General features: G+C 41.2%; 1 protein-coding gene across 5 annotated transcripts in view; it reads left to right on the forward strand.

The window, feature by feature from the left end:
- The window catches only part of LOC122557924 (protein phosphatase 1 regulatory subunit 12A-like), a 151,589-nt gene that overhangs the window by 95,580 nt on the left and 31,674 nt on the right, over positions 1-24,335 (forward strand). For 4 of the 5 annotated variants that reach the window (XM_043706148.2, XM_043706146.2, XM_087996709.1 and 1 more), the window contains 4 exons: positions 2,222-2,307; positions 5,143-5,352; positions 16,495-16,635; positions 17,434-17,592. In XM_043706148.2, coding sequence (XP_043562083.2) covers positions 2,222-2,307; positions 5,143-5,352; positions 16,495-16,635; positions 17,434-17,592 — 596 coding nt within the window. The remainder of the gene's footprint in view (positions 1-2,221; positions 2,308-5,142; positions 5,353-16,494; positions 16,636-17,433; positions 17,593-24,335) is intronic. The other variant, XM_043706150.2, reaches the window with a different exon arrangement.

Raw genomic sequence — 24,335 nt, forward strand, 5'->3', positions numbered from 1 at the left:
GATTACATTTGAAAAGGTAATATCAGAAGAAAAAGCAGGAGTGTAGCGCTAATTGGCTGGATCCTTCCGAGAGCTGTCAGGTATGAAGGGTCAGGTGGCTGCATACTGCAAAATAAAGTCCTTTGGCTCCTCTTACAGTTCACTGCCACGGATGCTGCTTATTCTTTGGTGCATTAAGGATAAGCCTCTAAATCATTTCAGGTACAAAAACCAGAGAGATACCTCCTTTGACCATCCCTAGCTTCCCCAAAAAGAAATCCAGGACACCAAAGTGGTATTGCTACTGTCACTGGAGTAGCCATTAGCTGATTCACCATGCTGGGCACAACCAAATCCTCTTGTGGGAGAGGGAAAAGGAGACCTAACCCTTCTCCACTGGGAGAAACCATGCTCAGGGGCCCACACAGTGAAAAGCAACCTCTGAACAGAAGGGAGGGACAAAGGCCAACCACTCCCTTAGGGAGCAGAGGACAGCCACTCCCTCACAAGGGAGTTGTTTCAGCTGTTTCACAAAACAGAGCAAAGACCTTCTACAGGAAAGAAAGAAAAGACTCCTATTGAGAGTGTGTGTGCAAGGGCAACTCTGTACAAGTGCATCTGTCTGGGTATATGAGAAAGAGATAGAAAGGAAGGTAGAAACAGCAATACACTGGGAAGTCAGCCACATCCTCCCCAACAGATAGTAAGAAAGTAAGCATCTGTCAGTGTTTAGAACAGGCTTCACACTGCAACCCTGCAGAAAGTGAGAACTCCCAAGTTTTTCACAGCCTAAATGTGTTCTTGAGGTGACTACCACATGTCAGAAGTCACCTAGATAATCATTAGTTGACAATCTCAGCCCCTCTCAAGACAGAGGATAACTTGTGTTGGAACTGGATAAGTCATATTTATGGAAAAGGAAGTTGAAGTTAAGACGCTTCTATCTCCAATTTGCTTTAAATTTTGAGGATAGTCCATGCAACACTTATCAAAGTTAATAAATGCTGCACTATTTAAAACAGTAGTGTTGGATATGGCAGTATGCAGAGTGGTAACTGTGCACCATTTTCCCTGCTCTACTTGTTCTGGGTGTACTTAGTGGAGCACGAGTAGATTGAAAGCTACACCTTGCCTGAGAACATCAAATAGGCATTGTCAAGGAACGCTTTACCTCAAGTCAAAGTCCTTCACAAAGCAAATCAGCTTTGTTGTAGCTCTAGAGATGTGAAGTAAGAACAGAAAATGCTGAAAACACACAGCAGTTTGTGCAACATCTGTGGAAATAGAGTTAGTGATTCAAAATAAAGCAAGCTTTACATTGCAATAATCTGTGTTATACCTGATCTCAGAACATTTGATGGAATAATCCCAAAGAAACTTTATTCTTTTTCCAATTACTTGTGTTTTTTGACTTGGGATTGTTTAAAGGAGCTTCTGTCTGTATTTGCACTGAATGTTGAATTTTTGGTGGGACAATATAAAGCATGACATGCTGCAGGCAACAAGGGATTTTGTATAAATTAAATTTATGTTGGATTTTGAGGAGTGCTCAATGGGCAGTAGAACTGCTTTATTTCACATTAAAGTTAAACAGGATATTAAATTATGGTTAAGAGAGTATAAATGTTACCAAAACGTTTTTTTAAATACTCTGCATCCAACCTCTCTTCAACTATGAAATTGCTTGATTCCAGCACAGAATGCATTTCACCGTTCAGCTAATTCTTTCTAGAAATTGTCAAAGTGCTTTCTGGGATGGAATAGAGGAATCCTTAAGTGTCACTGATTGAAATTGCTGGATGGATCAGAGGGACCTTTAAACTGGATTGAAACTATTCCTAATCTTGCATAGGTTTATAGGATAATGGGGGAAAAAATCAGCATATTAAATGCCATCTGAACCAAATCTGGAAGTGCATAATAGTGCATGTGGAAGAGTTCTGCTTAAGATATGCTTAATACATCAATAGTGAGATTGTTCTGCTACTGTCTGTGATCTGAAAATGCTTCATTGATGCTTTACCCGGTATCTAACGCACCATGTATGTGATACATTGATGTTCAATGAACCATGTAGGCAAATTTAGCATGTAGTATTTTTGACATGGGAACATAATGTGAAGGGGAGAAGCTTTCCTTTATCTAACATGTTGTATATAATCTAAATGGGAACGTGCTCCAATGTTCTGTGCTGGGTGCAACAACGTTGGATTAGAGTTTACCCTTTGTTCCTGTGTTTCAGGAGAAGGAACCCCGATTAGCCCGAGTGCCACCCACTCCAACAAGGAAGCTCTTCACGATTGGAGATGCCAATGAAGATAAAACTAGGTGGGCAGATGAACTGCTTCCCTCAGCTTATTAGACCAGCATGCCTTGCTTGATTTTTGAACTGCTGTATAGTCAAATATTGCAACTCAATATATAAATATCCATGTAATGATCTCAACCATGTTAGCACCACAAAGATCTGAATTAAGAGTTAATCTAAATATTAGTCTAATTTGACTCTACTTCCCATACATTGTCAGATATGGTTTTACAATAAAGTAATCAAATGGAGTTATATTTTACCTGGAGCCATTGACTCTGAAGAATGAGTAGCGGTATTTGGGGATACTACATTAGCTCAGTGACTCCTCCTCCTCCTCCTCTGTGTTCAGCTGACTGCATATGACTGGGAAGGCTCTGTGAAATTGCAAATATGAGTCAAGTAAAATTCAAAAATCAAGCAAAATTCTCAAGTCCAGATGTTCACTGGTTAGTTGGGATATCTATTCCAGTGAAATGTTACCAAAACAGTATAAAAAAATGTATTTACTGGGCTATAGGTACCTGCACCAAGTTCTTCTCCACTTCACCTACCTTAAATAGTCATGAAAACTGGAATTTGGGCCTGAATGGACTTCTGATTTCAACACTTGAACAGACTCTCCAGATCTGATTCTGTGCTTCATTGAGCTTCAGTGTCAGTACATGAGTTGGAATGTTGCAATTGATTTTGATCCAATGGGATAAGGAGGGTGGTTGTTGTGGATGTTCAAACCTGTGAAGGTTTACTGAGAACATGCTTGGGAATTAAGCACCAAGAAACCTAAGCATAGGCCACAATTTCCTATGAGCCTTTTTGCCATTCAGTTAGATCATGGCTGACTTTTAGGTGAACTATGGAAGATGGTGATCAGGTTGTAAGATGTAATTCAGGTCAGAGCTTAAAAAATTCTTAATTTCAAACTTAAAACTACTCAGTGACTGAGTATTCACAGCCCTCTGGGGTAGAGAATTCCAGACTCGCTCCCCCTTTTGCTGAAACCATGCCATCTTAACTCTGAACCCTCCAGTCAGGAAACATGTTCTCAACATCTATCCTCTTCAAGCCCCTCAAAAACTTGTGTGTTTTAATGAGATTGCTTCTTGATTTTTTTTTTAAACTCCCAGAGAATGTGGGCCCAATTTGTTCAACCTGTCACTGTGACACATCCCTTCATCAGTTTGACTAATCTAGTGAACCTTTGTTGTGGCCCTTCCAAAATAAGCATCTCAATCATTTTATACGATGATCAAAACTGTTCACATAATCCAGGCATGGCCTCACCAAAGTTTTGTACGATTTTCACAAAACTTCCTTTCTGTTATACTCAGTCTCCTTGCAAGAAAGCCCAAAGATTGTTATGATGCCATGATAGCTAAATAATCTGGAAGCGCTCACTGACTCGTCTTGGCTTAAGGTATCTGACTGTTTGGATGAAGTATTTGACGAGAGATGAGAATGGAGTTGTATCCAAACAGAGATCTGAACTTTAGTTCGGGAAATAAGAAACCAAAGCAATGGTAGAATTTAAGAAAGTTACAGGACTGGGCGGGGATAGAAAATATATTCTGCCTTACTCACATATGCATCTTTCTTTGCAAACAAGTGCATGCAAGCTTGTAAATTAGCTCCCTCAGAATACCTTACTACTTCTATGAGAACTGAAACTGTGTTGCTGGAAAAGCGCAGCAGGTCAGGCAGCATCCAAGGAACAGGAGAATCGACGTTTCGGGCATAAGCCCTTCTTCAGGAATGAGGAAAGTGTCCTTGTAGAGGGAGGAAGAGAGCTTCTTCAAGGAAGACATCCTTGTAAGAGGATTCGCAGTAGGTTAAAATCTTCGAGAGAAAGTGAGGGCTGCAGATGCTGGAGATCAGAGCTGAAAATGTGCTGCTGGAAAAGCACAACAGGTCAAGCAGCATCCAAGGAACAGGAGTTGTAGAGGGAGGAAGAGAGCTTCTTCAAGGAAGGCATCCTTGTTTGTAGAGGGAGGAAGAGAGCTTCTTCAAGGAAGGCATCCTTGTTTGTAGAGGGAGGAAGAGAGCTTCTTCAAGGAAGGCATCCTTGTTTGTAGAGGGAGGAAGAGAGCTTCTTCAAGGAAGGCATCCTTGTTTGTAGAGGGAGGAAGAGAGCTTCTTCAAGGAAGGCATCCTTGTTTGTAGCGGGAGGAAGAGAGCTTCTTCAAGGAAGGCATCCTTGTTTGAGGAGGGAGGAAGAGAGCTTCTTCATGGAAGGCATCCCTTGTAGAGGGAGGAAGAGAGCTTCTTCAAGGAAGGCATCCTTGTTTATAGAGGGAGGAAGAGAGCTTCTTCAAGGAAGGCATCCCTTGTAGAGGGAGGAAGAGAGCTTCATCAAGGAAGGCATCCTTGTTTGTAGAGGGAGGAAGAGAGCTTCTTCAAGGAAGGCATCCTCATTCCTGAAGAAGGGCTTATGCCCGAAACGTCGATTCTCCTGTTCCTTGGATGCTGCCTGACCTGCTGCGCTTTTCCAGCAACACATTTTCAGCTCTGATCTCCAGCATCTGCAGCCCTCACTTTCTCTCTACTTCTATGAGAAGTCAGTTCTATATATTTATCATTCATCATGTGAAGTTCTGTAATCTAAACGTCTCACCTTCCCTCTGACTTGGATTCAACCATAGGTACTGAGCTCACGGTAGCATTCAGGTGGTGACTAAGACTGATGGAATCTGCACTACTTAACATGTTTGTTTGCCCTGACTGGCCTGTTCTTTAGCTGAAAATGTTGTAAACAAATGATAGCATATCGAAAGATATATGTAGAAATATTAATCTAGCCATTAGACTATTAGTCGTTGCCTGTTTTGTGCTATTTGTAATTTTGTTTTACAATGCAGTGACTCCACAGTCCCTTTGTCTCGAAGTACCTCTTACAAAGGGCAGCGAGAGGATGACTCTGGCAATCCATTGATCAGCCTGACCCGGGGTTCATCCTACACACGTAGACAGACAGAATTGGAGAGCAGCAAAAGGGATAAAGACTTGAATAACACAATACCAAGCAGCGCAGGCATCTCCACGGCTGCAGTGTCTGGTTATCCAAAAAGGTTTGTGACTAGTTTGTAGAGTATTCTTTAGCTGCTTGGTCATAATGAGCTTATTCCTTACCTTTCTTTAAAAGAGATTGAACTCTGGAGCTGATCTTAATCCTTTTAATGAGGTTTATTTTTCCCTACGTTTGGTTTACGTGGGGAAATGACGTTTCATTTCCTTATATCCTCTTTACCACTTGAGCACACTGTTCTCACTCACTGAAATATTCTTGCTAGCTTTAATGAACTATTGGGACCTGACGGTTCATTTCTTTGTTCATTTCATTTGATGATATTGGTTAACTGGTCATTCAACTCCATACTGTGTGTAGGAGCTTACAAATTTGATCTTGCAAATGTCATTTGAGCATTTGGGATGTCCTGAATAACTTATAATAAAAGATTTTTTTTTCTTTCACGAATGACAGGCACAACATGAAAGTGTAGAGGAATGTACATGGGTTAATACTCTGATGTGCTGTAAGTGTGTCTTTCACCGTGTTTCTCAGACAATGGATTAACATGGGGTATGTTGAAGTGCTGTGTAGTACACAGTGGGATTACGTAGGATTTTTTTCTAGAGTGCCTTAGATACATAAAACTAGGAAGATAAGACTAAGGAGCACTTATGAAGCCATTGCCATACTGGATCTATAGTTCAAAATGCGCTATACTGCAACAACACCAAATGACTGTACAACTGACATGAATTACTGAAAAAGCAGCTCGGAACTCTGCTCAGTGGAAATGTTTTTGGGGGTGGGGACAGAGAGATTAGCATCCATTCCATCAAAATTGACCATTATTTTATCAGTCTTGTATCACTTACATCAGCTACTAAATCCCAGTTGTTTGCTAAGTGGTCTCACTATGCGTAAGAGGATCTCCTAAAAAAAAAAGCTTCTTCATGGAGGAAATGCTGGATTGAAAATTGTGGCAATGACTACTGCATTCCACAGTGCTCCTCTCCTGCTTGAGATTTTTGGAGGTGGAACAAAAGGATGAAAGAAATCGTGGTCAGGAGGTATGTTTACATCAGAGGTAAATTGCTCACATCTCCATTTGCACACATAGACAGTAACATTCCTTCCTGGGCGTGTCTGAAGATAACTGCCTTTGGTGGAAATCTTCACCAGGGAGGTAGTGGCTGCATTGTGCATCTGCTGAAACCTTTGGGTACAAGCATTGCCAGTAATAGTCACCATTCTGAACCTTTGACTTCTTTCAAACAACTACACAGATCATCAGCAGCAGCATTTAGCGTGTACATTTGCCTCAACCAGACCATAGATGGTTTCTTTACCAGGCTGAGCACTTTACTCTCGAGGATATAATGAATGTACAATGAGAGGAAACTTCACTTCTTGAGGCTAAACTGTCAAGATACAAGTCAAATGTATCTACAAACCTTGGCTGATCCAACAGAGTGTTGAGCCCATTGTCAGGTGATGACAGAATACGATTATGGTCTAGTAACTTTTCGAGTAGCAGATATATAGAGTCTGTGGATTATTTGGCTCTGGAAGAAACTGAGCTGTGCTGACCTCTTTCATTACCACCAGTGCTTCTTCTCACATTATTCTGTGTCTCACGAGTTGCTCCTTCTCAAACTAGCTGAATGTAACTGTATCAGGTTTTAGTGAGATGCAAGCCTCTCTCCTGGCACTGAGAGCATTGCCTGGTACATGTAGGCATCTACCGAAATTGGAGAAGCAGCGTATGCTAGAATGCTGCCTCCTTGAAATTGCTTTGAATAGTATGTACATGACAACGTATAATGTGCTAAGTGACCTTGCATTTTTGCTTTCTGAAATAACAAAAACAAGCAAACCATCGTCGTACAAAGTCTTGTACTTAACTAACCAAGATCCAGTCAAGGAGAACATGTGCTGTTTTTGTTTAAACACTGACAAATAATTTCCACAATCATTCTTCCGGAGACCTATCAGATCCCACTTTCCAGTTCCTTATTTGTGTGCCCAATAAAATAAAATCCTAGATTCCGCTCTGTGACCTGATCCATCACTGCATCGTGCAATCTCGAAATGAAAGGATTGATTTTATTGATTATTGTTACTGGCAGAGCATTAATGTAACAGGCATGCAGTAGGAATTCTGGCTTGGAGTTTAATTGGTTTCAGGGATTTAGATATGAGTCCACTTACTGGATTGAGGAGCTGTTCTTACAGAATCCCATCCAACTTTAACTCGGAATCAAATGTTTCACCTTCTGCTCAGCTAACTTCTATTAATTTATGCAAATTAAATACAACACTTTCTGGCTTACCCTCTTCAAAAGGGAGCAATCTGAAAGTATATGATTTGCAGTTTATTTTGTATCTCTGTACTCTTTTGTTTCCACACTGTAGAGAATCTAATCTAATCTAATCAGTTGCGCGGTGACATGTACCTCAAGTAACAAATACCCTTAAGGCAATGCTGTTCATGCACCCAAACACAGGCAACTTGGCACAAACTTGGCTCTTGGATATTTTCAGATGAGTCCAATTAAGTTAAAATAATTTTAACCAATAAGTTATTTTCTTAAAAATTGAACTGAGGTTTTGAATGTTCGAAAAAAGTCAGTGTCACAGTTGGTCCTTATTAGGTTTATTCCATTAAGCCAGAATTCAAGCCCACAATTTTCCAATATGTCTTAAAGTCATTAAGCCATTCGTCATCAGAAAATCAAGTTCCTTTCATGATAAAAGAGGAAGTTTTATATATGAGAGGGATGAATAGTCCCTCTGTACTGATGCCAATTGCTGTTATATCTTTTGAAAATCAAGGGAAAAAAATCCTTTGGAGTGGGAAAAAAATGCTGGAAATCTGAAACAAAAACAGAGATTTCTGTACACCAGACAAAACCATAAAGTAAACAGCATAACTTAAGGGGGGGGCAAGCTTTTGTCAAACTGTTCGTTCGTCTTTTTAATAGGAGGCATGTCTAAATTCAGTTACCTCAGAAAATTGAAATGGGGAGTGTCGGAAGGAATTAATTAATTACCTTTTTTCTTTGAATGAATAAAAATTGTGACTTCTCTGCCTTTTTAAATGTTAGTGGTGCAGTGCTTAGTGCTGAATGCAGACAGCGGAGGACTCGGGTTAATGCAAAACTAGCACCATTTAAAGCTGACCTGTACCTCTTAAAGTGGGAAAGTATTATAGTTGTAGCAATTGCTAAAAGTGGTTGTGGAGAATTTGACCAGCAGGAGAGTGAATGTGATGCAGACTCCATTGATGTTCTGACACAGCACTGGAGGTCTTGGTTCATGAGGTATACTAAAAGAGAGAAGTTTACAAATAAGAAAATTCATCCATTGACTTTGTCTGCATCAAAAGATGATAGAGATTTGTTCTGAGTTTTTGCAATGTACTGAGGACCTTGATGTAGTGAAAGAAGAAGTTTAATGATTTCTTGCAAATGCTCAAGGTAAGTAAATTAATTGTGAATTACCATATCTGTAGAATAGAACCATTAATTTCATGCATCGTTTCATTCACCAAAAGCCCTTTCACTCTCCTACAAGTGGTTTCTATAACCATTGCTTATATCTCCTATTTACAGTTTCGTCTCAGCCTCAGCCCCTTAGCAACACTGCAAATCTCACAGGCAGTTACATAAACCTGGTAGCCATATCACCAGAAACCTTGCACTATATCCATTCACACAACTAACTTTCTTGCAAGGTCACACATAAGCACTGCTGTGGAGGGCTCTGATGTGGTTTCTGATGGGGTGACAGATGGGGAAAGGATGATAGATATTCACTCGGAGTTCCTTGGTGCATTGGCTGTCTTGCTGGAAAACGTGTTGCTATTGTAAATAAACATGGAGGAGTCTGCCATCAATCCTGCATAGAGTTTTGGTGAGAACTGGGAAGGATCATATTGGGGGACATGCTAGCCAATTCCCAGAGAACACATGCAGACTGACTCCTCACCTTTCATGACAGCGCATGCAGATGGCACACAGCATCTGAATGCTGAACAGAAATCTGAGAGAAGTCATGCAGTTTTGGCTAATAGCGTTGCAAGCAGTACTTGCTGCTGTGCAGGCTCAGTCTGCTTCTCTCATACTTGTGGATGCTGGCAGTGGCTCAGTTAAATATGTACCTGCTGTCCTGTCTCAACACTAGTCCTCCCACCACTGCTGCTTTGTTAAGTGTCCTCACTGTTGCCTGTCAGTTAGCCAACTCAGATTTCTGCCAGTCATGCCAGTGTCATCTAAATTGAGCCTTTTAGAGCTAGAAGTGTGCGAGCTTATCAGAGTGCAGCCTTTTGTTAAAAGTCAGCAGCATGCCTTTGGATACCCATATTACATCTACTGATATAACACTGCAAAGCAGTGGTAGGCTGGGTAAAGACTCCAAGAAGCTAGGAACTAAGGGAAAGCAAATAGAGAATTAGTTTGACTTTGATTGGAAGTAATGATGTTTTGTATGTTTAAGTTGTTTCATTGTGTGTGTGTTGGCTTTTAGTTCATTATTGTGACTCAAGTGGACATTGTAGTGGTCAATAACAGATGAAAGATTAAGGTGTGGAGCTGATGTTAAAATAATGATTGGAGTTGCATTCAATGGTGTACCAAATGGGCAAGCCAATCATTGACAGAAAATACTGGGAAAGTGGGTGCGTTAGTGGTCTCCTTCTCCTTAACTGCTCCCCATAGGCCTGGTGGCAAGGGGAATTCCATTATGATGGCAAGACTGTGCAAGATACAGCAGAGCAGGAGAAATGTTGGCAAGTGGTATAGAGAGTACCTCAGGGCTTCTCTAAAATGATCTAGGCAGCTTGAGGATCTCCAAGGCCTGCCTGATACTTTCTGTGGCTGCATGGCTCTCGTTATATGTGAATGCACTGGAGTCCTGAGCCGACTGGTCAGCAGATGACCCTTGCTGCCCAATAATCTCTCTCTAGTCGAGGGTTTCTCAATGTGGGTGTTAGGACCCCAAATGTATGGTGTGCTTCAAGGCAGCAATGGCTGACTTTGTTGTAACAGCCAGCCTCCTGCTCTAACAGACAGTCTCCCACCTTGTCTCAGCCGAATCCCTCCAGCCCGGCACCGCCTTCCTGACCTGCAGTCTTCTTCTTGACCTCTCCGCCTCCATCCTACTCCGACCTATCACCCTCACCTTGACCTCTTTCCACCTATCACATTTCCAACGCCCCTCCTCCAAGTCCCTCCTCCCTGCCTATTATCTTCTCCTGCTGAACACTCTCTGCTCATTCCTGAAGAAGGGCCTGTGCCCGAAACGTCGAATCTCCTGTTCCCTGGATGCTGCCTGACCTGCTGTGCTGTTCCAGCAATAAAGTTTCAACAGTCTCCCCTATCACCCCACTCACTACGGTCTCACTGTGGGAATCATGACAATTTTCAAATGTCAAGATAGGGTCACAGTGAGAGATTGTTTGTTTGGGAAGTAATGCTCTACCCCTTCCTGGTGGCATTAAAGCTGATACTACTGTGGACTGGTGCAGAGTGATGGCTGTCGAGATGATGGGTATTGATGAACATGATTCCTGGTAACAATGAAATCATTTCCCTTCAGACGACAGTAATTTCCCCAATTTCTGGTACATACTGGGAATGGAGGAAGCAGTTAGCTGAATCTGCCAGTTGCATGAGTAATACTAGTGGCAGCTGGGAGCACTGAACTGTCACTGCCATGTGCTGAATGTACTTTAAAAACATGTGGCCAGGACCATTCCGAAATACCGATAGACCTGGCCACGATCAGTGATTCTGTCTTTATTAATAAGCTAAGTCTTGAACTAACTGTCGTGAAGCATTTGATCAATTATTCTCTTTCAAATGCACGTAGAGTCTCCAGAATGCTCCTTTTGAATCTTGGATGCTGGTTGCATGAGAATTCTGGATGATTGGGATCTGAATAATGAGAACTTTGCAGTAAATTTCTGCAACAGTCCTTATTTTACCTTTTCTTGGTTAGCCCCTGTGTATTCTTGTTCTGTAATTAAACTAGAAATAATGCCTAGTATTAACTTTTTTCGCTCAGCTTAATAAAGTAAATATCTTTGTTTTTTTCCCCCAAGAATGATCCAAGTTTTTTTTTTAAATTGTTGCCTATAACCCAGTGTCCCAACAATAAGCCTTTTCTCTAGGAATTGGATGCTTCCCTTGTGATTTGGTGTCCAGAACTGAACACCATATTCGAGGCACATGGTTGAATAAACTGTTTATTTTGTTCAGCACTGTTCTGTAATTACTGAATATGATCAATGTTGAGTTTATGTCCACTCCCAGATCTCAGTCAGCCTTTTGTCTCAGCTAGTTCATCATTATTCCTTTAAAATGTGATCTATATGGACTTCAGTAAAGCATTCGACAAGGTTCCCCATGAGAGACTGGTGAGCAAGGTTAGATCTCACAGAATACATGGAGAACTAGCCATTTGGATACAGAACTGGCTCAAAGGTAGAAGACAGAGGCTGGTGGTGGAGGGTTGTTTTTCAGACTGGAGGCCTGTGACCAGTGGAGTGCCACAAGGATTGGTGCTGGGTCCTCTACTTTTTGTCATTTACATAAATGATTTGGATGCAAACAGTTAGTAAGTTGACAGACGACACCAAAATTGGACGTGTAATGCACAGCGAAGAAGGTTACTTCAAATTACAACAAGATCTTGACCAGATGGGCCAATGGGCTGAGAAGTGGCAGATGGAGTTTAATTCAGATAAATGTGAGGTGCTGCATTTTGGGAAACCAAACCTGAGCTGGACTTATACATTTAATGGTAAGGTCCAAGGGAGTGTTGCTATACAAAGAGACCTTGGAGTGCAGGTTCATAGCTCCTTGAAGGTGGAGTCGCAGGTAGATAGGATAGTGAAGATGTTTGGTATGCTTTCCTTTATTGGTCAGAGTAGAGAGTACAGGAGTTGGGAGGTCATGTTGCGGCTGTACAGGACGTTGGTTAGGCCACTGTTGGAATATTGCGTGCAATTCTGGTCTCCTTCCTATCGGAAAGATGTTGTGAAACTTGAAAGGGTTCAGAAAAGATTTACAAGGATGTTGCCAGAGTTGGAGGATTTGAGCTATACAGAGAGGCTGAACAGGCTGGGGCTGTTTTCCCTGGTGTGTCGGAGGTTGAGGGGTGACCTTATAGAGGTTTACAAAATTATGAGAGGCAGGAATAGGATAAATAGATAAAGTCTTTTCCCTGGGGTCAGGGAGTCCAGAATTAGAGGGCATAGGTTTAGGGTGAGAGGGGAAAGATATAAAAGAGACCTTAGGGGCAACTTTTTCACGCAGAGGGTGGTACATGTATGGAATGAGCTGCCAGAGATGTGGTGGAGGCAGGTACAATTGCAACATTTAAGAGGCATTTGGATGGGTATATGAATAGGAAGGGTTTGGAGGGATATGGGCCCGGTGTTGGCAGATGGGACTAGATTGGGTTGGGATATCTGGTTGGCATGGACTGGTTGGACTGAAGGGTCTGTTTCCATGCTGTACATCTCTATGACTCTAAGTAATTATGCTTTCATTTCTTCCAGTATATAAGAGCCTGCTCCATCTTTTATTAATTCAAAGGTTATATACTTTACCCAGAGTTCCCACAGTTTGCTTATGTGACAGATTTTAATGTTCTTCAGTGGATGCCTAATCACCCGGAGAGAGGCACAAACTGAATGTCCCATTTTTGCACCATATTTAAACTCTGTCCACATCAACAACCTTTCATGCTTGTACAATGAGATGATATCTCTTCAGCTATCTTTCAATAGTCACGCTCAGAATCATTATGGTTGTAATTTTGTTTACCTATAATCGTTCCTCCCATGCATCCAATGATTCTTTACATTCTCAATTATGGACCAGTCCCAAAAGACCAACGGTAGTCAATTATTTTTAAAGCTCATTACAAAAATTTTCTCTTTACCCATAGTGATTTTTAAATGGTACAACTTAAACCCAAATACTTTTTCATAAAATCTATGCAGGTTAAGCTTACAGTGCTCTTTATACTCTTCTCTCATTGTGTTTACCTTTTTCTCTCATTTAGCTTCCATATCTGCCTTCTCCCCATTTGTAAGACATTTTGAGAAAAACATTATTATTTTTCCCCCCTGTATTATTTCCAGACAGTTGCTTACATCTGCAATTTTCATTGTAACACATTTTCTATAATATAGCAGAAAGCAGCATTCTCCATCACTGAGTTTTGAGATACTCCTGATGTTTCTGTATTGAAGAGGCCATGAGCTGTCATTCACTCTGGTTGTCACCTCACTTGCATTTGTCAGAGTGAAATAAAGAAGCTTGCATTTATATGGTGTTTTGCTATATCCTCAGTGCACCCTAAGGCACTTTCCAAATAATGAGTTAGTTTTGAGTTTTACTGACTGTTGTTATCTCATTGAATACAATGATCAATTTGCATGCAGGAGTCTCTCAAACATCGAGCAGATGAATGACTAAATAATCTGTTTAGTCTTTTGTGAAGTTGCATGAAAGAGGAGTGTGAACTTGTAATATCTTTTAAACAGTAGTGTGCAATTTCTCTTCATTTTCACTCCATTATTGTAATTTGAAGTTAATTCAGAAACTTCTGGCTCCTGTCTCTAGTTCTTACTTTGTTATATTGACTGAATATTTAATTATGCAGTCCCACTCATTCTCAATGTCAGCACCTTGCACTTGATACTGTTATTATCTCAGCTGATGTTAATACTTAACAAGTCAGATCCCAGAGTGAAATCTGGCTTGATAAACCCTACTTTTTTCCCCTTATTCATGATGGTCAGTCACGGAATATAATCATAAGATTCTGATGTGCCTTTGTAACACAGAATAAAATGTTTATTAAACAAAAAAACATGCTTTATATTGTACAAAACAAAAACGTTGAAAATGTTTCATTGAAAAGATGAGAAGTAGGTTCAAACTGTCAGAGCAGGACTTATACACTTAATGGTAGGGTCTTGGGCAGTATTGCTGAATGAAGAGACCTTGGAGTGCAGGTTCATAGTTCCTTGAAAGTAGAGTCTAAGGTAGATAAGATAGTGAAGAAGGCATTTGGTATGTTTTCCTTTATTAGTCAGAACATCAACTCTCGGAGTTGGGAGGCCATGTTACAGTTGCACAGGGCATTGGTTAGGCCACTTTTGGAAAATTGTGTACGGTTCTGGTCTCCCTCCTATCGGAAAGATGTTGTGAAACTTGAAAGGGTTCAGAAAAGATTTACAAGGATGTTGCCAGGGTTGAAGGATTTGAGTTATCGGGAGAGGCTTAATCGGCTGGCGCTGTTTTCCCTGGAGCGTCGGAGGCTGAGGGTTGACCTTCAAGATATTTATAAAATCATGAGGGGCATAGACAGGGTAAATAGACTAGGTCTTCTCCCTGGTATGGGGGAGTCCAGAACGAGAGGGCATAGGTTTCAGGTGAGAAGGGAGAAATTTAAAAGGGACCCAAAGGGCAACTTTTTCTTGCCGAGGGTGGTATATGGAAAGGGGAGTCAGAGGAAGTGGTGGAGCCTGGTAAATTACAACATTTAAAAGGCATCAGAATGGGTATATGAATAGGAAGGGTTTAGAGGGATGTTGGCCAAGTGTTAACAAATGAAACTAGATTAGGTTGGGATATCTGGTCGACATGGACAAGTTGGACCGAAAGGTCTGTTTCTGTAATGTACATCTCTATGACCCTATGACTCTCACTATCCCTTTTATCCAAACAATATCCTTTGCAGACTCCAAAGCCGCAACAAAGATTTACCCAATCTCCACACTAACATTTCTTTCTCAGTCTGGCACAACTATACCTGGTTTCATTCCACTGAATTCCTATGCCTTCATTAGATACTTTCTTCCTCCAGCTGATGACTTTTCCTGAGATGCCTAAAACAAGTTATAAACTAAACTTGATATTATTGTAACTCAGCACAAACACAAGAGTTCCCAAAACTTAGTTATACCAGTCTTACTGGAGAGTTTAATACTCGTTGCTCCACCTACTTGCACACATGCACATACATTGACTTACTCTCTTGTGGATCTGTCTGTGTTCCTGAACCTCTGCCACTAGACAATAGCACAGTTTTTTGTTCTTACCTTTTATACCGTCCAACTGCTAACCTCCATCTCTTCACTTAAAGGTTTGAAAATTTAAAAATGCATATAAACAAACTGGTCCCCAGAATTATCAGCAGCAAGATCGCAAGAATAACATTTTAAATGTCTCCCCCTTCTTAACCCACAAAATGGGAAAAATAAATTAAACGTAAAATTATATATTTTTCCTAACAATACCCTATTAGTCTGTTTTATGTTTATTTTTCAGTTGAGTTGTTTTTTTTTATGTAATCAAAACAGTGACAGTATCATGTTGAAAACAAAGCAGTCAGTATGTTGATGGATGTTGGCTGTGATGTGAATGTTCACATTATGTCTTCCTGTCATTGATGTTTTAATGCCTTGGTGACAATTCTCTGAAGTTGGAAGTTGCTGTTTCTGCTGAGGTGTATTTTGGACAAAAGCATCTCGCACTGTTTATCCAAATAGCAGGTCTGATGTTGCATGTTCTTAAGGAGCAGTTACCTGATAGGTGCCTGCCACATGTTGCTGACTTGCCTGTACTTCCCTCTGGTTGAATACAGGCTATTCTGGAACATACTTGAGCCATTCACATCGTGTTATGTCTCATTACTATATTCTTTCTCAGAGTTCTTTATCGTACTGTATAGTAGATTCAAAACTAATGTGTTTAATTGTAATTTACCAGTCTCATTCAGTGATCATCTCTTTACTCTGTATTGATGGTGTTTTTCTTTTTATTACAATTTAACTTGTTTCTGTGTGAGCCTATGCATTTGATGTATATGCCAGTCATTCCATAACAGCCTGTCTGGTAAAGTTTCTGAATATATGCTATTTTTCTTTTACTGAGAAAAGTGGTCTTTGCATGTATCGCATGGCTTTTCTGGGCTATGGAACTTGCCAGACCTAATGCTTCAGTATTTAATTTGTGTGCATACTGACAGACCTGTGTATTCTCTGCCTGTCAGTCTACGTATCACAGGCTTGTGCTTCTGTTCTTGTGATCTGTCTAAGTCCATGCATACAACTTGTGAGATCATGTACTTATGATGCTGTTCTCTTCCTGCATGTTTGTACACTCTTCTGCCGCTTCACTAGTCACTTCTTCCTGAGAACGATAGGCCGCAGTTATAGTGCACAAGACTTCACAGCTCGTTCCAGAACCCTGTCAAGTGTGGCTTCAAACAATAATGTTACTAACTCTGACTCTGCTTCTACCAACATCATCATATTTAAAAGGTACTTGTCACTTTGGTTTCTGTCCACATTTTGTACTGTGTTAGAAAATGAACTACCCCATTGCCAACAGGACATGCTACTGAAATTAGCTATAGTTTAAATTTCTGGTCAAATCTTTTTTTGATGCAGTGTGCCAAAATGAATCAATACTTATGAGAAGAGGAAGTCACCTTCATTGTGGGATCATCATTACTCTTATGATTCTATGGTTAGACAAAAATCATATCTACTGGATAGTACACATTAGCTGAAGTCAGGAAAACAGCAATATTCCTAGCCTTAAACTCTTGTACAATATGAGCTATTGGAATTGTAGGCATATCTAGACGTTGTTTTGTGACACATACTGCATCTTGAAAGCTCCTACTTTTCAGCCATGACCTGAAGGATTTTAAAAAAACACAAGCAAATCACTTTACTATCGAGAGATCACAACATGAGCAGGATAAGAGGTAGATGTGAGAGAGAGAATGGGAGCATTGATTTCACAACCTTCATCCATGTGGTAAACTCGCAAGTTGAAGAGACTGGAGCCCAAGATTAAACTTGACTAAGAAATTCAAGTAGGACAAGTAACTGGTACATTGTTTTCTATCAAGCTCCTGCCAGTTTCAGTTGGGTTTGAGCTCAGACCCCACAGATGAAAGTGTAGTGTCTAATCTACAGTTCCAGTCAACCTTTTTCTACTTTCCCAGTGAGTTAAATTGATGGTTCATTATTGAATATCTGATGTGTGCTCCCTGTTTGATTTTTCTCTTTCTAAGAGAATCCTCTTCCCATCATTTACTTCTCATGCAGCTCATCCTTTGGGAGGAGACAGGAAAGTCTTGTCAGCAGTTCAGCCCCTGGTTCTGTCAACACCGTTTCAAGCTCAGGTTTTTCCACCAACCCTGCCAATAGCCGGGCCTTGACCATGGGTTCCTCGGCAGCATCTACAGCCACCAGTGACACGAGCCGGTAAGATTGACTCATCAGTATGTTAGCGTCAACCTTTCCCCTTTTGCTGTCTGTTAGCCATGCTTCATGTGACCCTGGAAGAATGTCTACGTTACTCGTGCAAAGCTTCCCCACTCCTGTCCTGTGTTTGATTATTGTTTCTATCAGAGTTAACACTGATGTGTATAGCAAGCACTGAAAATTTGCACCAATCTTTTCTCCACCTACCTCTTGCTCGCCTTCAACAAAAAAAACTCAAATCGTTTACGATGTTATTGTCTTATTGTTTTGAGAAATTCCTCCTTATTGGTAAGATCTTAGTCATTGTTTTTTTCACACATTGCCCACTTCATTTCCTGGTCTCCAGCTCCACCTCTTTGCCTAACAAAGGACTAAGTCTGTGCAAGACTGTTTGCTATCATGTTTGTCCCTGAGATGAGCTTCTGATCACATGTGTGGGTCATTGCTATGATCTCCTATTTCCACCGTAACAAAGTGACTTAGAATCACATGTTATCTACAATAGCCACATCTGCAGTAAATATTTAGAGTTTGAGAAACTTCAGCTCAGAGTTGATGAGCTGGGTAATGAGCTCAGACATTACAGTGCAAGTGGAAAGATATCTGAAAGCTTTGTTCCAGGAGGTAGTTGCACCTCTTAGGTTAGATACCTCAGATATGGTTCACAGTCAGGGACAGGAAAGTGTGACTAAAAGTGAGGATGAGGATCCAGAAGATAACACAGGAGGAGCCTCACATCTTTCAATTATTCAGAGGTTAATTTGCAGCTTGGGTGGATGAAAGTTGGGAGGATGAACAAACTGACCACAATCCTGTGCTGCTGACAACCATTCAAGTGGGCTAGTGAAAAGGAGACAGCATAGTCCAGAGAATAAATACTTTTCTCCTCAACTGAGAGTGCTGATGATTGTGTTGCCTGGCCCCTGTTAAGGTTTAAGGACAATTTCTCAAGGCTGGTGAGAAATTGAAGTTGAAGGGGTGAAGGATTCAGTTGTCGTTGTTCACATGGTTATGAAAGATGTAGGTGGGGGTAAGAGGTTCTGCTGAGGGGAGTATGAGAAACTAATGGTTAAATTCAAAAAGTAGATCTACACGTGCATAATCTCTAGATTACTTCCTGAGCCAGGAGTAAATTGTCATGGGCTGTCTGAAGATCAGAGAGTTGAATGTGTGACTCAGATTGGTGATGAAGAAATAGGTTTCAATTCATTGGGCTCTTGCACCAGTTCTGGTGAAGGGGAGCTGTTCTGTTGGACCTGGCTTCATTTGAATCAGTGTCTGTCAAATTGAATACATACAGCTTTAGAGAGGGTTTTAAATTAAATCAAAGCAACAAGAATTCAAGTGAGGGAAAATTTAGAAAGTTAAAGAGAAAAGATAGGGGAGATCCAAGATGGCGGCGACCCAGCAAGTCTGAGTCTGTAGTGCTCTGCCCAACACTCAGGCAAAGTGGGCTGCCCGCCTCCACCACACCTGGTAAATCATTTAAAATAACTTTTATTTAATACAGCTAGTCATTTTGCACCAAACTTGAGTAGATTGGTGCTCTGTTAAAATGACTAAGGGAAAGAATGCCCGCAGCTCGCAGCACACAGGAACCCCTCACCGACCCTCCCAAGCTGCAGCAAAGGCATCCGCAGCCGCCCCGGGGGACTTACCTACGGTGGTGAGACTTGTTGCAGTGATTTCTAAGCTTGAAGAGAAGATCGACACCTTTATAGAAGAGTCCAGGAGCAGGTGAGAATAGTTATCGGTCGCGCTGCAAAAGTACAACCAAGATATTGAATAAAATCGAACATTGAGTCGGAAGGGGCGGGGCTAAAGGCCGCAACCTCCGAGGCTACTGCAGAATCAGCTGTGGGTTGGGTCCGGACTCTCGAACAGCGAGTCCGGGCCTTAGAAGATCACCTCGATGACCTCGATTCTTGAGGTTGTCGAAAAAATATTTGTTTGCTGGGCCTTCCCGAATGGGAAGAGGAAGGCCAGCAAGCAGTGTTTCTGGAGCAGTGGCTTCCTCAGATGTTGAAGCTGTACGCTGGATCAGGCCAGGTAAGGGTAGAATGGGCCCACCGGGTTACAATGCTCAGGCCCGGGTCGGACCAGTGCCCCCGACCGGTTCTGTTTCGGCTGCAGTTCTACAGAGAGAAGCAAATGCTCCTGGAAGCCTCCGGAAATCTCGGGAAAGATCCCCAAGCCACGACTTACAAAGGATCCAAGATTATGCTGTTTCAGGACTTTTTCCCAGCTTTGGTCCGCAAGAGGAGGGCGCTTGATGAAACAAAGAAACGTTTAAGGGATTTAAACATTCAATACTTCCTGTGTTACCCAGCAATGCTACGTTTTAGCCACGAAGGGTCCATCTATAACTTCGGATTACCGGAGAAGGCTAAGGAATTTTTGGACTCTCTTAAATAAATTATAAGAGTTAATTTGTGTGGTGAATGATGTTGTTCTCTCCCACTCTCTCCCCCCCCCCCCCTTCCCCGGTTTATTCTTTTTTCTTCTCTTATTGCCTTTAATGTTTAATATTATCTCTGGGGGGTAGGGAGGGAGGCTTATTTGTTTTCCACTTTGCGATTTTCCTTTTTGTTTTATATATATAGGCCGGGTGGTCTAGTTGATTCAGGTGAGGAGGGGTGTTTGCCTTGTCTTACCTTATCTCTTTCTTTTAGAGCGGGGTTGTTTCCCCCTATTATTTTGTGTTACTATACTTAATTATTATCTGCTGAGACTGTCATTTTATAGTTTATATATTTATATGCGGTATTAACATTACCAAATATATCTAGGTGTGGATTGGGCAGGGGGTAGGGTACTCACTGTTAACTTTAGCTTTATAGTACACTTGAATTTTCTTTATTTTATTATGGGATGCCTGGGTCGAGGGTTGGGAGAGGATATGATGGGTTTTTGGAAAGGAAATGATGCCCACTGGATACAAGGGGGAAAATCTCCGTTTAAATATGTTTTATATTTTTTCTATTTAGAAATAGTTTTTTATACCGGTATGAGTGTATTAAAGAATTTCTACTTTTGTGAATTTTCTGTGGTCTATGCTCGGGGAGTTTTGGATAGGATTTCTCCTCCCGGGGGGGGTCTCGGACTTGCCTGGATGATTATGGTTAGTCATTCGATTAAATGGTGCACCTGGAATGTCAAGGGGAGTAATTCACCAGTCAAAAGGAAGAAAATACTATCAAATCTCAAAAAAGAAAGGGTTGATATAGCTCTCCTACAGGAGACGCATTTACTGGATAAAGAACACTTGAAATTACAACAGGGTGGATTTGATCAGGCCTTCTTCTTTCAGCTCAAAAAAATTAGGGGGTTTTCATTCTTATTCCGAAGAATCTCCCTTTCAAAATCCGAAGTCAGGTAAAGATGAATCTGCACGATATATACTGATTAAAGCCCTTATAAATGGAGAAGAATATGGGATTTTAAATCTGTATTGTCCCCCGGCACATCCTTTCAAATTTATTATGGAAGTCTTCTCCAAACCGATGGCTCTCGGGGCTCGTCATACAATTATAGCGGTAGACTTTAATTCATTATGGACCCAGAGATAGACAGGATACCCAAGAGTACTGCGGGTGTATCCCCCAGATCCAGACAATTGGTAGATTTGAATAAGTAATTAGTATTAGTAGATGTGTGGAGGTACCTTCACTCACAAGACAGAGATTTCTCTTTTTACTCTAATCCACATAAATGTCGCACTAGAATCGATATGTTTTTTGCCCCCTCGACCTTTTTGAATTCCATATCATCCTGCAAAATAGGTAATATTTCTGATCACACTGCTGTGAATATGGAAATCAAGGCTAGGAACAATGAGGCATCCTCCCCAACATTGGCGTATGAATTCCTTCTTAATGAAGGATAGTAAATTTGTAAAATATTTTTCTCAAGAATTTAAAACTTTTTTTGGAAATTAATTCAGGTATGGCTAGTAACCCATCAGTGATATGGTAGACCATTAAGGCTTATGCGCGAGTTCTGATCATTTCATACTCTGCGACCCAGAAAAAACTAAAGGGAGAACAATAGCGTCTACTTGAGGCTCGCTTAAAAGCAGCTGAAACAGCGTATGTTGAAAGACCTTCTGTTGCTAAATTACAAAGAATTACGGCCCTTTTTGACAGCCCTGAATACCGCGCTTACCCAAACAGCAAAGAGGGAAATATTATTTGCAAAGCAAAGATTATATGAATTTGGCGATAAACCTTGTAGACACTTAGCATTTCTCACAAAGAAAAAAAAGGCCCCTCAAGCTATCACGTCCATCAGGGAAAGTGCTAGTACTCTGACTCATGATCATAACAGGATCAACACAATCTTCAGAAAGTTTTATTCTGATTTGTATAAATCGCTGTTGTAAAGATAGAGCCAGGAGGATGCAGTTCTATTTTAAAAGCCTGGCCTTTCCAGACTTAACTCCAGAACAGATATCGGTCCTGACTGCTCCCCTAACAAACCAGGAAATACTTGACGCAATCAGGCAGCTTCAGAATGGCAAGACATCTGGCCCAGATGGATTTCAGGTTGAATTCGACAATGTGTTTACAGGAGTATTAGCTGGTCCACTTACTCATATAGTCAGGGCTGCCTCCCGCCTTTGCTGGAAGATGCGAATATCTTCCTTATTCTTAAAAAAAAAAGGAAAGAACCCAGAAGATTGCGCATCATACAGACCAATATCCTTGCTAAATATAGATTTTAAAATTCTTTCTAAAACATGAGCATTGAGGCTGGAGAGGGTATTGCCATATATCCTTAAAGAGGATCAGACGGGTTTTATCAAGGGCCGTAGATCTTCTAATAATATTAGAAGGGTTTTGAATGTGATTCAAGTCTGTCATCAGGAAAAATACCGGGAATAGTAGTCTCATTGGACACAGAGAAGGCATTCGACTGGGTTGAATGGTCATACCTGTTCTATACATTGGAAAGGTTTGGCGTTGGAAAGGTATTTGCTAAATGGGTCTCAACATTGTATAATGATCCCAAAGCAGTTGTGATCACCATTGCATTAGACTCTGATAGCTTCAGTGTGGGTAGGGGCTGCCGTTAGGGATGTCCTCTCTCATCATTGCTATTCACGCTAATAATTGAGCCACTAGCTGAAGCTTATATGGGCTGATTCTAATTTAATGGCCCCGAGGGTTGGTACAAGTAAATATAAAGCTACCCTTTATGCATATGATGTTCTCCTTTTTCTTAGTAATCCTCTGATGTCCATGCCTCACTTAATCCAAGTTATTAATATAATTAATGCATTCTCAGGCTACAAAATTAATTTCTCAAAATCGGAGGCCATGCCAATGGATGGCCTCGCTAATATGTCCCACTTATTGGATGGATCTCACTTTCCCTTCGGTGGTCTTTGGAGGGTTTCTTATATTTAGGCATTTTTATCACCCCAGTATTTGGCCAGCTATACAAGGTCAATTTTGTGTATCTACTGGAAAGGATAAGGCAGGACCTTCAACGTTGGGGGATCTTCCAATTTCCTGGCGAGGTAGGATAGCTCAAATTAAAATGAATGTCTTGCCCCGTCTCTTATACCCTATGAGAATGCTCCCGGTGATGCTGCCGAGGCCGGCACTGCGCAGATTGTATGGTTGGCTTGGTTCTTTCATCTGGAATCATAGACGGCCCCTCATGAAGATAAGGAAGCCACAGCTTCCACAGGCAAGGGGAGGGCTGGATTTTCCAGACTTTAGGAAGTATCAGCTGAGTTCACTATTAAGCTACATAGCCGATTGGGTCTCGTCTGACCCGCAATCAATCTGGCTGGATATCGAGGCTTCTCAAGTAAAGTGCCCTCTTATTAACCTCTTATTTTTAGATAAGATGAAAATCGTTATGGGACCACTGTAAAAACCCTATAGGATTAAACACAATTTAAGCCTGGAATATAATGCAGCAAAACGAGGGTAATTCACATAAAACATCCCCCTATACTCCTATAGGGGGGCATGGGGTTTCAACCGGGGCTCACTGATGCCACATTCAAATCCTGGAGGTCCAGGGGATCGCCTGTTTAAGGGATCTGTTTGCAGAGGGGGCCCTGATGTCTTTTGAACAGCTGCATCAGAAATTTGGACTACCTAATAGAGACCTCTTTTGATACTTCCAAATTTGAGACTACATACAGAAGAAGCCTACGCTATTAGATAGCCTTTATAAATCAGATCGAAAACGTAGCGTGTTGTGGCCAATGGGTGTACCCTTGGTCAGCAGTCTTTATCATTTATTACATAATGAAGTGTCGGAAGACATGGACCATCTGCTTAGAACATGGGATCAGGAATTGGGGCTGAAAATTTCTACAGAAGTGTGGGATGACATCTGAGAAAATGCCAGAAAAATCTCCATTTGTAACAGAACCCAGGCCATTCAGTTAAAGATACTCCATAGGGCTCATATAGCACCGGAACGATTGGCAAAATTTAGGGCAGGAGCATCTCCAATGTGTCCCAAATGCAAAACAGAGGTAGGCACTCTTACACACTGCTTATGGACATGCCATAAGATCCGCACATACTGAAATATCTTAGTAAACTGGGTGGTTGAGGGCCCTCCAGGACTTCCAAATCGGCACAGATTAATCATGGAATGTATTCCCCTTGACTTCCTTACAAATGTGGTGCACCAAAAAAACTGAATTATTCTATAAAATATGGCAGCCCTTCTTGAATTACATAGGTACAGATATTTCGGCCATTTTGTCAAAGGCT

This window comes from Chiloscyllium plagiosum, unplaced genomic scaffold, assembly GCF_037043375.1.
Source record: "Chiloscyllium plagiosum isolate Xiang-an unplaced genomic scaffold, Cpla_swu_hap1 HiC_scaffold_18, whole genome shotgun sequence".
NCBI lineage: Eukaryota > Metazoa > Chordata > Chondrichthyes > Orectolobiformes > Hemiscylliidae > Chiloscyllium > Chiloscyllium plagiosum.